Source organism: Ursus americanus, chromosome 3 (assembly GCF_024610735.1).
Source record: "Ursus americanus isolate L20-20 chromosome 3, mUrsAme1.1.p, whole genome shotgun sequence".
Classification (NCBI taxonomy): domain Eukaryota; kingdom Metazoa; phylum Chordata; class Mammalia; order Carnivora; family Ursidae; genus Ursus; species Ursus americanus.
This window is the reverse complement of record NC_142129.1, coordinates 89,512,990-89,526,507: the sequence shown is the minus strand read 5'-3', so window position 1 is coordinate 89,526,507 and position 13,518 is coordinate 89,512,990. Positions and strand designations below refer to the sequence as shown.

The 13,518-nt window shown below is 43.5% G+C and overlaps 1 protein-coding gene across 1 annotated transcript in view; it reads right to left on the bottom strand.

Annotated features, from left to right (window-relative positions):
• Positions 1-10,050: 10,050 nt before the first annotated feature.
• POU6F2 (POU class 6 homeobox 2) overlaps positions 10,051-13,518 on the bottom strand; it is a 453,995-nt gene continuing 450,527 nt past the window's right edge. The window contains exon 10 of the mRNA XM_045793668.2: positions 10,051-11,343. Within this exon, the coding sequence (XP_045649624.2) occupies positions 10,839-11,343 (505 nt within the window). The 3' untranslated portion in view covers positions 10,051-10,838. The remainder of the gene's footprint in view (positions 11,344-13,518) is intronic.

The following is a 13,518-nucleotide window of genomic DNA, read 5'->3' as shown; positions in this document are numbered from 1 at the left end:
TATATGGACCACAACTTCTTAATCCAGTCATCTGTTGAAGGGCATCTCGGCTCCTTCCACGATTTAGCTATTTTGGACAATGCTGCTATGAACATTGGGGTGCATATGGCCCTTCTCTTCACTACGTCTATATCTTTTCTCCCTCCTTTTAAAGCAGAAGTAGGAACTGAGCATCGAGGGCATAGTGGGAGTGTGTTAGAAGGTAAGCATGAAACTTGTGTCATTGGAAAGAAACAATTAAAAATATTCGCTGTGTGTGTGTTGGGGTGTGTGTGGTCAAATTAGGTGGGAGGGAATGGGTCTGGTGGGTCTGAGTTGTCTTTCTATGCGGTTACAACTAGACAGGCTCCCCATGGGGCGCAGGAGTAGAGCGCTTAGTGTGGACATGATACGATCATCCAAAGTGTTGATATGATTTGGACGTCTATGAAGATGAAACCATTTTTTTTTTTTAACGTAAGGCAGAGGGTCTCATCCTAAAAAGAAATTCAGGATGTTAGCCACTACAGTCCCGTCAACACCTGGAGACACGTACTTTTCTTTACCACTACGTCTTGATTGGTTAGTAGAGCCTGTGCGGAGACAGTCTCGGACATCACATCTCCCAGACAACCAGGGGCTGTTGTGTTTTCCTCCAAGATGAGCTGGTCTAGTTAAAATTCCGGGTGAAGAATTACTGAGTTCGGACAACTCGTAGCTGTGGTGTTTTCACAGAGATGGGATATTAAGACACATGAGTTCCATGGTAGTCAGGAGGGCACGTATTGCATGGTGCACTGGGTGTTATACGCAACTAATGGATCATCGAACTTTACATCAGAAACCAGGGATGTACTGTATGGTGACTAACATAATATAATAAAAAAACATTAAAAAAAAGACACATGAGTTCCATTTTTGATTTCCTAATTTGCCCTCTGTCTCTGTAGTTCGACAGTCACGTAAAGCAGCTCATAAATGTTAAAATAGAGCAATATCAGCGGTTGACCTATAATATGCTGACAATGGAAATACCTTTGTGTCTTGGGATTTTCTGATTTCTTTCCCAACAAGCATAGATTAACTTATAAAATATGAGATATCAACAACAAGAAAAACTGGAAGCAAAAATAAGCAAAAATGTTCCCCAATTGGTATCTTGTCCTTCATCTGCAGTCATGATGTGGCCCAAGTGACCAGAACCACAGGATCCAAAGTCGCCTTATCTGAAGCCCAGTGATCCACTTCGATGATGCATTAAAGGGTTCAGTCAGTCAGGATGTAAGTAAGTCTTGATGGTCCTTCCTCTACGAGAATGTTTATTGGTAGCATAAGTAAGTCTAAGCAAGGCTGCGAGTCTCAGATAAGAATGCAAGATTGGAAGTGAGGACAGCAATACTTTCATATGGTAGGAATCTAAGACGTGCCTGTCTCTTTTCTGCTTGTAGCCAGCATCTTAACAAGAGCATCTGTGAAGGACATCAGTAGTACAGTTCACCACTGATGTGTCTGCATACCGCTGGGTGTCTTACTCTTGAACTAAAGTTCCGTTTTTGGAACTACTTAAATTCTGGATCTGTGTGATTATATTGGCCTCCTACTGTTGCCTATGAGCGAATAGCTAAACATCCTAGACACATCGCACTTCCAGAGATACTGCCCTTGATAATGCCCTTGATAATAAAGCCCATTAACACATACCAAGGCTGCCACATGGATTCCAGACTATAGGAGTACGAATAAAGCAAAGAAGAGAGTGTGACTTGTTCCTCAATGACAAATCAGCAGGTCTGGGGTAGTGAGAAGCACTTAACAGCTGGGAGCACAACGAAAATTCTTAAGGGTGACATGGGAGTATCAAAGAAAATTCTGGAGTGGACTCGCTACTCTAGGTCCGAGGCCAGCTTCCTGTTTCTATACTTACTCCGTGTTCTTCACGTGCTGATGAGATTAGTCAAATAACCTGTAGGATTTTAAAACTTTCCTTCACTTTTCAATTGGTTTCCATAGCTTTGCCTTTGGAGTGATTAGAGCTCAGTATTCTTACCTGGAGCCCCTGATTCTCAGTGATAATGGAAAGGCATGGCACATAGAGGCATTTCTAATTTCCCTTTATGTATCTTACTGTTTCTGCCAAGCAGCAGTAATCATTCAGGCTATGTTCACCTAAATCACAGTGGACTTGGTAATTAGATCATTGGAATTTCTCAACAACAGCCTTTCCTGAACTGTACCATAGATTACATACCGTATGCTGGTGGGCTGAGGGACGTGGTCACGTCAGACACTGTCTCACTGGGGTGCAGTGTGTATCCACCTTGGTGAATACTCTAATTCCTCATATATTTAAATGCCAACTCTACTCATGAACTCTGTCTGGGGTCTTGGTCAAGCCCATTAACTTTGATGATCCTTAGTTCTCATCTATAAAATAGAAATTACTACACTTCCAAGGGCTTATGTTAGGAACAGATTGAAAACAACAACAACATACAGTCGTCTCCTCTTATCCACAGTTTTGTTCTTTGTGGTTTCTGTCACCCATGGTCAACCACGTTCTGGAAGCAGATGATCTTCCTTCTGACCTGTCTTCAGAAGGTCAGGAGTAGCTTAATGCTACGTCACGTGGGCATCCCATCATCTGTCACCAACACAAGAGGAAGGGTGACTACTCTACAATAAGATATTTTGAGAGAGACCACACTCATATAACTTTTATTATAGTATATTGCTCTGATTGTTGTACTTTATCAGTAGTTATTGTTGCGAATCCCTTACTGTGCCTAATTTGTAAATTAAGCTTTACCGTAGCTATGTGTGTATAGGAAAAAACATAGTATATATAGGGTTAGTACTATCCACCGTTTCAGGCATCCACTGGGGGGGGGGTCTAGGACCACCTGCCCTGCGGATAAGGGGGGACTAGTGTACATGAAGGAACTTTGAAAATTATACAAATATAAAATTATCATTGCTCTGATCACAGGAAGATCTGTCCCATGAAAATGACAGCTGGCTAAAAGAAAATATGGCCAAACTACAAGTCCATAGGCAAGCCAAACCTGCAGGCATTTAGAGGTCTCTGTCAGTGAGTTTGTAGCACGTCAGGGGTGACAGATAAATATGCAGACTCAGCTCGTGCTATGACGAAGGCAGCGCAATGCCGGCACGTAGTGCAAGCCCAATACCTATTTGTGGAATTGAATAGAATCGAGTCTTAAAGAGTGAGTAGAAGTTGGATAGGCTAACAGTGCAGGGGATGGACACGCCAAGCAGAAGCACAAAATGTTCCTCGGGTGCTGGAGAAATTTTAGGAAGTTTGGTTTGAGAGTTGATGAGACATGCGACGGAAGAAGTAAACAAGGGGGCCGCGTCCTGAAAGGCCTTGTGTGCTAGGCTGGAGTTCCTTGTCCACTTTGAAAGCAATGGCAAGCATTGGGAAGATTTTAAATAAAAGAGAAATATGTTCATGTTGGACTTTTAGAATGTTCTCTTTGGTGGCACGAGTATGATGGGTAGGGGCATCATATCATGGTGGCCTGGGTGAGAGGTGGGCAGGTGGGAGCTAAGTAGTGGCAGTGGGGGATGGAGAGCAGGAGACAGAGTTGTGAAGAATTGACATGACTGGAGCCATTTTTAAATAGAGCGGGAGTGGCCACTGCAGGGAAACTGCCTTACCTGTCTTTGTTTGGATTGGGTGAAATGGCAGTTGTTTCAACATTTGCTTGGGAAGTCAGTGGGAGAATGGACATCCTCATCACAAGACGGGTGGTTGTGGATTTTCTAAGATAAGAGTGTTTAACCCAAGCAGCTTAGCTTGTCAACACCTATAGAAAACGTTTTTATCCCCCCTCCACTCATGTAATTGTCCCCGTCCCTCATAGTAATCCCTTGCTTTCATCCTACAAAAGGGACACTATCTGGGTTTCTATCTGCATCTGTGTTCCCCGAATTGCAATTCTCCGATGCCAGATAAATGCTCATTTGTCTTATCGTAGCTCTCCCTTTTCGGGTTAACAGAATCAAAAGGGATTCACGGGGCGCAATTGCCAGCATTTTCGGTGACTTGGGTGTGCGTATGTGGGTGTGTAGTGGGGTCAGGATAAACTCCAGACCCCTGCTTTGGATGGCTGGTGGATAGAAACATGAACAAGGATAAAGCAAATAGATGGAGAGCGTCCATAAAGAAGAGCGTAAATTATGTCCACAATCTGCTTTAAGGAAACACACCAATGTTTCTGTACATTCGAGACAGATTTTCATCTAATATCCAGAAACCCCTCCGTAGATGTCTTCTTCCCTCCACCATGGCTTTCCTCTTGGTACTGCAGATAAGCTCAATGGTTCTCAAGGGCTGTCTGCTCAGATCCTTTCAAAGGGCCGGACAATGGATAAGGAGCCCAGACCCATGGGTGTCAGCGAGGAGCCGGTTTCATTTACTTTGTCACAGCCTCCTTCTGAACTCTTTCCAACCATGGCTTTTTGATTATATTCATCAACCCTTGTCCTGCTACAGTTGCCACTGAATAGATTATGTGTATATGGTTGGCTTAGTGGAAAATTTTATTGGAAAATCTTTTGGAATCCTTTAAAGCAGATAGTGGTGATTGTCTTATAACCGAGGCTCCGTCTATCCATTCGTTCACTGTTTCAAAGTCAGCTTCAGAACTGCGGTCCATCATTTTCATTCTGAAATTTATTTTGTGAAATATTATAAGAGACAGGGATGATTCTAGTTTCTGGAGAAGTATGACTGGTTTTTGCATGACAAATATGAGTTTCTTGAAGGCAAGGATTTATTTTGTTCATTTCTGAGTTTTCACAACAAAAAGTTTCTGGCACATAGGAAGGGTTTAGCAGATATTTGTGGAATATGGACTGATCGAATTTAAGTTATGGCTATTTTTTTATTTTTTTATTTTAAATTATTTTGTTGTCTATTTTATTATATTTTGTTACATGACTTCTTTTTTAAAAGATTTTATTTATTTACTTGAGAGAGAGAGAATGGGGAGGGGGCAGAAGGAGGGGGAGAGAGAATCTCAAGAAGATTCCCTGCTGAACACAGAGCCAGTTGTGGGGCTCAATCTCACCATGGAGATCATGACTTGAGCCGAAAGCAAGAGTCAGATGCTTAACCAACTGAGCCACCCAGGTGCCCTGTTACATGACTTCTAATAGGTAAAGCGTATTGGCACAATGATTCAGATTTATCTATTTATCTATCTATTTATTTATTTACTTATTTTAAAGATTTTATTTATTTATTTGAGACTGAGAGAGCACAAGCAGGGAGGAGGGTCAGAGGGAGAAGGAGAAGCAGGCTCCCCGCTGAGCAAGGAGCCTGACTCGGGACTCGATCCCAGGACCCTGAGATCATAACCTGAGCGGAAGGCAGCCGCTTAACTGACTGAGCCGTGCAGCTGCCCCAAACTGTGTCCCTTTAGTGTATTAAGCATTTGTATAATGAACACAAGACAGCACAGTTTATTTTTATATCTTGGCTACTGTCGATGGTGCTGTAATGAAGAGGAAAGTCCAAATATCTCTTTGAGATACTTATTTTATTTTAATTTGAGTATAGTTGAGATGGCTATCTTTTTAAAGATATATTATCAAACATATTTTATAATACTAGGTTTATCATGGGCATGGCCTTTGCCCAGAGTATTTTTAGAGTACTTTAAAGGGAAAGAAAGCTTGACAAGGACTGTATTTTGTCTTTTTCTACCCGCGAGGGCAGAAGCATCAACAGCCTTTTGCTCCTTTTAAAAACCCATCTTGGAGCTTCCTGGCCACGTTCCTTGTCTATTTATAATGTATGGGCACTCCGATTTTTGGTTCTGTTGCTTATCCTAAAGCACTTCTTATCAATCACAACATGAAGTTGACATATGGCTCTCCATGTAGCATAAGAAGTGTTTGCTGAAGGTCACTAAAAGTATGCACTTGTGATTCTAATTAAAAAAATTTTTTTTACTGGCATTTTAACAAAACATTCCCGTCTCCCTTTTGATCTAGTAAATTATAAAACAACGTTAACTCACCTCTCGTTCTCACATTACACTTAATCGGGAGCATATGCTACATGCCTAAATGTTCCAGAACATGCAACAACAGGCATTGCTTAAGAGCAGCAAAAGCTCTTTCCCAGCAGACTCCTCTGTGGTACCTGGCCCCCCGGCTGGGTGTTGGTAGGAGACTCGGGTGGCTGTGGGTTCTGTCTGCCTGTTATCGTTTCTCATCTTCCGTCTTCAGGTTCTTGTCGAGACTTCCTCCTTCTTCCCTGGGGGTCCCATGGGGTTCTCATCATGAGGCCCCAGCCCCTGACCACTGACAGGGTGCGTCTGTGACCCTGAGTGGCCAACTGCAGTCCATGATCCCCCAACACGGAGCCTCGTTTGGAGACAGGTGCCGGACTCCACGTCTGGGGTCTTGGTCTGGGAAGGAGGCGGAGCAGGGCCGGCTGGTGACGTCCTTGGAACTACCATATCCACGGTGCTTGAGGTCCCCAGCAGCACTTCTGCGTCGTCCAACAGCCTTGGCTTTCTTTGTCTCAGCAACTTTAAGGCGGACTTCTGTAACCTGCAACCAATGGAGTCCTAATTTATCTAGTATTGTATTTGAAAAGTTAAAATAATCATGATATTAACCAGTCTGCCTGGAATCCCTGCCTTTTCTTAACACTTGGGGTTATCACACATGCTCATTTACATGTTTACAATTTAAATGACATATCTGAGTGGAAGACACACTTAGCCTAGAAGCTCATGTCAAACAATTCTTTATTTTTTATGGTACAAATTAAAAGTGACATATCTGAAGCTGTTAAGAAATACACAAAGTGCAGCTTTACTGACCATACAGATATTGCTCTAGATTAAGTACAGTTTTGTCAGTTTTTTTTTTTTTTAAACGTTAAGCAACCTGTGCAGATAAATCAGCTTTGGTTTCAATGTCAGAGCAAGTAAGGAGCTTTTAAATATCCAGTTTGGCTTCTCGGTCACAAGTCCATCATGTCAACTTCTCATCATGATGATTTTTTTTTTTTTTTCAAAACAACCCAGTCGGTTTTCCTGCCCTCCTTCCTGCTGCCTGGCCCACGCGGGGAGCAGGCAGCTCTCTGTGGGGCCTCATCAGGGACCCTGGTGACCAGTCTAGATCCCAGCACGTAGAACAAAAAGAAAAAACAAAATCACTTTCTTAACAACAAAGAAAACAGATGTGCCTCACGTAATTTCAAGTTGAAGACAAGCAAACCACATGACGAAAAGCTCATTACAAAATGTTATCCAAACAGATTTTACAGTCAAACATCGAAATGAAAATCGATTTCCTTTTTCTCCGTTTTTTTAAGCTTGGTCATTAACTGGGTACAAGTAGAGCGCTGAGGTAAAACATTGATGAAGAGTTTGTATTTCTTTTTTTTTTTTTCTTAAAATAGGAACAGTTTAGTATTGCGAGATTGTCAGCAACATTTAAGCCGTATCTATACAATGTGCATATACCTACAAATATTGGGCTTTGGTCTAGCGTAGAGAAGATGAGCAAAGGCATTTTACAATTTCTTTTTGGTTATAGCTTGAGTTCTTTGATACGCCTCTACTTGGTTTTCTTTTTTCCTAGCTCCTTCTGCTTTTCTGTTCTCTCTTTTGTGGGGGGGGTGTGTGTTCGTGTGTGTGTGTGCCTGTGTGTGCGTGTGTATGCCTGTGAGTGTCATGTGATTACAACATATAGAAACCAAAACCTTGCAATGCAATTAAAACGCTCAGTTGTTCAAAATGGTTTTTGGTTGGAAAAAAAGCCCACAAACAAGGGTGAAATAGAACATCAGTCATTTCTGGGTTTGTTTTTTTTTTTTATCAAACAATGAAGGAAAGGAAGATGACCATGATTTAGGAATACATAAGAAAAATATTGAAGCTTGAAATACAATCACATATGCCCGAAGTGGCTTTTATTTTTGTTAGTGGCAACCTTATCCTTCAGTTCATGGAAACATAAAAGACGCTTAAGAGCTACTGGCATATACGAAGTTGTTTACAAGTGGAAATAAGAAATGTCGTAATAAAATTAAGCGGTAGGTGAGGTCCCGAAGACTTACAAGTCACACAGTATAATTTATATTCCTAAGGATTTGTTCAGGCACCTTTTTATGCCTTGTAGCAAAAAATTTATCTGTAAAAAATTAATATAAGAAGCATTACAACACCTTATAAATAATTTATAAAACAATACAAAATTATAAAACTATAAAAAAAATCACTGCACATGAATGGTTTTACGACTGTGGGATGAATATATTTCTTTTTTATTCCACTCTGGAAGATTATTTTTATTTTATATTTTCACTGTCCTAGTTATACCCTCCCAATTATAGATCTCCGAACCGAGCAGGCCTTATGTAACTGCTGCTGGCATATGTTAAACATTTAGCATCCATCATATGTCCTCTCGTTAACTTCTCTTCTTGGGGAGCTTTCCTTGATGGAATTTGGAGCAGGTCTTAGGAGAATACAAAATCTGTCTAATCAATACATTTTTGGATTTCTGGGCTGTCAGTCTTTGTGTGCGGTTTTTGAGGTGGCGAAATGGGTACCATGGTGTCACTGGCATTGAAGATCAAGTTCGCTGTGGCCCAGTTAGCATCAGACTGGCGGAATGGAAATGGCTTTACAAGCAAATGATTCCAGTTGCAGAAATTCTTTTTGAGTTTCCTCGCTGGTGGTCTCCTGATTGGCATAGGAACTGTCCAGGAGGTGGGAGGGTGGGGACAGTCCTACCATAGCACTGACACCGCCAGCAAAGGGGCCCACAGAAGAAGAAACTCACATCCCATGGGGGAGGGAGTGCGTTAGGGGAAGAAGATGACATTTCTATTCAGTTGGGCAACTTGAGGGTTTTTTTTTTTTCTTCTTTCACAATTTACTTCTAGAGAGTATGTGAGTGTGATTAGTGACTAATTGCTCGGGAATATTTGCATCTAGACAGCAGGCAAATCGGTAGTTCTCTTTGCCAGCTCCTAGGACTTTGTGCATTTGACTTTGACATTGTGCCTGTCCCTGCGGGAAACAGCAGCTGTGGGTTCGAGGTGGCCACCTGCCCAGCCATCCTCACGTCTCACCCTTTCCTTCTGGCTTATCAGGTGATTTCGGCCCGTGATCTTTGAGTAAGTTAATTTTGAAAACTGAACTAATCCCCTAGTTCTAATGGTGAAGGCTATTCTGATGGGTTAGATAAGCCGCTTCTAGAATTTCCTTTTAGTGGAGGTACTTCACTCTTACAATTTTTGCTCCCCTCAAGAACCCAGCCCCCAATCCCAATCATTTAAATTTGTCTTCCCACTTTCTGTTCCATTTGTATATATATATCCCAGGAACAATTGCTCTCCCCACTGAAAAAAGTCTGCCATCCCTATTGGAATGAAAAGAGTGGCAGAAAAGATGGGATTTACAGGATACATGATGGCCTCTAATGACCCAGTTACCATCCCTTTCTTTTTGGCCTGTTGTCTTTGTGTGTGTGCATATGGGTGTGTGCATGCTGTGTGTGTGTTTTGACTGAAATCTTGAGACATTTCTTTGGCTATCAGACTTCTGAGAGAAATTGCTTTGCACAGAAGCATAACATAGATGTAAGTATTGAACCAAATGTGCAGTTTATGTTTATATTACAAAATTAGGTTTGGTCAGCTCTCCATGTACGTGGCCAACAGACTGAGAAAAATCCCAAGCTCTGGTGTGGACAGTGAGTACAATTACAGCTTATACCAGTGTTGACAGTTCATTGAGCAAAGCCCTAGTTATTCTGGAGTCTCTCCTGCATTTCACCGGGATCTGAGTGGAAAAGACACCCTTCCCACTCTGGCCCTCCAGCAGACCCTGGAGGCGGCACAAGAGGGAGATGGAGAAATGGAGGAAGAATGAGAAATGCGAGCTCCATTTTCTTTTCTCAAACCCACAAGTCATAGTGAGAAGAAAGCAATGGACGCTTTGGCACACGATCCAGGATGCCCCCCTCCCCCCTCAAACAAAATCAAGACAAAGAAAAAAAGAACCCCCCCACCCCAAATGAAAACCGACAGTGAGCCTCAGAGAATGGCTTCAACAATGGCCCCCACCCCACAGGTGGGGACAGAGATGGGTACGATGGGAGAAATCAGGCTTCTTAATTTTCCTTTAGGTACAAATGTAAAAATTCGTAACACAACCTTACACGCAGAGAAGAGTAGACCAACGATCGCGTTTGCAATGCCATGTTTCTGACTTTGGTTAATAGGGTTTCATAGTGAATCAGCACTTAGAACCTGAAAGAATGTAGTCCCTCCTCCAGGTGGCAGGCTTGTATTCGCTTTGAACAGATAACAAGTTTTAGTTCGTTGTTTTTTTTTTTCTTTTTTTCTTTTTTTCTTTCTTTTCTTTCTTACTTTTTTTTTTTTTTGGCTTAGTTGTTTTTCTTTTTCCTTAAAATGTGTTCACATTTTCATAATATACAGAAAAAAGTATGTGGTTATTTGGTTTGCTCTAAGTCCATTAGAAAATTGGCTTCGGGGAGACGGTCGGGCCCGGGGACTATCCTACCACGCGTACCTGCAGGGGTGGTGAGTGCCTTGTTTAAAAATTTTCAAAAAAACCTTTTTTTTTTCTTTTTGGAAAACCAACGGACACGTATAAAGCATTCTGTCCACTTGGTAGTTTTCGTAAGTCTTTTTACTTACAAGGGGAAAGGACTGGGGGGCCTCTTTTTCGATTTTCTTTCCAATGTATCACTATTGTTATCATGAACTCTGATTTGTGGAGTCCGAGGGCGGCGGCTAAGTTTCGGTGGGTTTTGCTTCTGCTCCTGGGCTGGGCGTCTCTTTAGGAGTTTTCTTCCAGAGAGTCCGTTAGGGGCTCCAGGGGGACGGCCGTGGCCGGCTCGTGCTGTTTCAAGCGCTTAATGGTGTTCTTCAGGGCTTGCCTCTTATTGCAGAACCAAACTCTAACTACTTCCCGGTCATAGTTCAGCTTCTCGGCAATTTCGGTCATTTCCTGCCCAGAGGGGTGTGTGTTCTTCTCAAAGTGGGCATTGAGGATCTCAAGGGCCTGGGGTGTGAAGGAGGTGCGCCGCTTGCGCTTTTTGGACGGTTCGCTCCCGATAAACTCGGTCAGGTTCTGCATACCTGCTCGGTGGCGGGCCTCAGCCTCAGCCATCCACCGCTCAAGCACCGGCTTGATCTTCTGGGCACTTTTAGGGGTGATGTCCAGCTTTTCAAACCTGGCAGGATACAAAAGGCCAGGGTTCAGTTTGGCTGTCAGACTGCTAGCTATAGTGTTCTCTTGGGCTTCCTGTGGTAGGAAAAAGTGGCTTCTCAGGATGGTGTGTCTGGGGGGAGAATTGAGAAAGAACAGTCTTACACTGAGTCCTCTGCCAGGGGGGGCCTCCTGCCTGCCTGCCTGCCTGACCGCCTGGCAGAGCGAATTCACTCCGGATGGGCAGCCGGCTGCAAGGTACGGTCCCCCGCTCAAGCCAGCGCCCCCCCGCCCCGCACGCATGCTTCATGCCCCGCATGCAGCCCGCACAGCCACACGGATGGGGGGTGGGGAGGGGTGCAGACGGCGGGACCCGCGCGCCCGCGCGCCGGACACAAGAACCCCCCGCCGCTCTTTGTCCTGCACGCACTGGAGCGCTGAGCGTTTCCACCCCGTGCCCGGCCGCGTTTCCCCCACTGTCCCAGCCTCGAGCAGAAAACCAACACCCAACACCGGGAAGCGGTGTCCGAGACAACAGCTGTCAAGTTCTTTCATTTACGACCATTCTTTCTTAGGTCTTACGCTTACTTTTCCTGAAACTCCTCGCATGGCCTCGGTTATGAAAATGTGTCTGTGGCCAGACTCAGTGATGGCAACTGGGACGCGATTCTGTTCATCTCTGTTGAGTGTCTCATTTTAATCTCAGTCTCTCTCTCTCTCCCCCCCACCCCTTCTCTCTCTAGTAACAAACAATTTGCTCGGTATGTCAGTTAACAACTTGCCCCCTTTCCAGGTGAAACACAGCCCGTTGCTACTTTACTGGGGGACTGGAGCAGCCGGACACCTTGTAATGGCTACGAACACCCCCCTCTCCGGATGGGCAAGGCCGCCTCTCATGCCTTTCAAGCCCCGGCCGGGGTAATGGTGTACTTTGGCACCAGGGCATCAAGCTGTGTTTAATGTGTGATATCTGCAAACGGTACTCCAATGATATCATTTTCTGCAAATGAGATCTTCTATGTATCCATCGCCATCAGCAATTCTTTGCTACACTCATTTTAAAAAGTATGAAGCATCCCGGGACAAAATGATACAGAGTGTTTTAAGAGGTCATCCTGGTATCAAATTCAGCCTCACGCTCAATGAAATACACCAAAGTGCCAATTGCTTTCGTGCCTGCATTTGTTTATTCTAAACCCAAATTCAAGGCCCTCCATGTGATGACTTCAGATACACAGAGCCTCTCTTTGGGATCCTCTTGGGATACACTCTTTTTAAGCGTTCAGTGTATCGAAAGACAACCGCCTGACTGCAGAGTGCACCTTAGAGAGCGAAAATGAACTTGCTCTGGCCAGACTATGCTTCCGAAGGACGCTCGCAGAAGGACACAAAAGGAGAGGCTTCCTTTACGGGCCATAATCTTATCTCTGACACTGCATTTTAGATGCGGTGATAAGCCGTGCAAATAGTATCAAGTTTTAACGTGATTTCCATAGCATTGCCTTCCCTGTAGAGTTCAAGGGGTTATTTGTTTTTTTAAAAACCCAACTTCCACTACTGATCAAAGGGGGGAAGAAGTACATTTTGCTTTCAGTAGAAAATGAACTAATCATCTAATGTCATTTAATGAGCTTGCCACAAAGCTCAAACTGTCGTGGTAATTTGCTACATACCACATTTTACCATAAAAGCTGCAGAGCTTAAACTCTGGGTAGATTGACAACAGGCTTCACAGTGCCATGGCATGAGGGACAAAGCTTGCAACAGGGATGTTCGGTGTGTTGGTGGTGTTTCCTTCTCTGTGTCTCTGTTAAGGAGGGACTGGTAAAGCCATGCCCGGGAGTCACAGTCTCTCCTAAGTGACACCTGGGTGTGCAGGCTCAAATGTGGTTTCCTTCCCTTCCCTTGAATAAATGTGAATTATTCCAATGTCAGATCTCCGTCTCTTTCAAGACTTTTCATTTTTTTTTTCCTCTTGGCAGTTAGCTCTTAAAACTAGCTCACCAAGACGCTAGAAGCTAGAGAAGGGCTATAAAATCAAGGCATCTGGCATATACTGTGATGTGGTGAATTCCCAGGGTCTCTCTCTCCATTTCAGCCATAGCTTTCTTGGCTTCCCCTGGGGAAGACTTTAGAAATCTACATGTTTGATTGGGAATGCCCCAGACACTCTATGGGTGTCGGTGAAAACATGAGATGGCACTTAAGCCAATAAAAGGAAATCACGTTTTAGGACTAAAAATAAACCAAAAAGGACTTGAGCAAAAATAACAAATTGACAACTTAAAAAACCTGTGGCTGCCTTCAT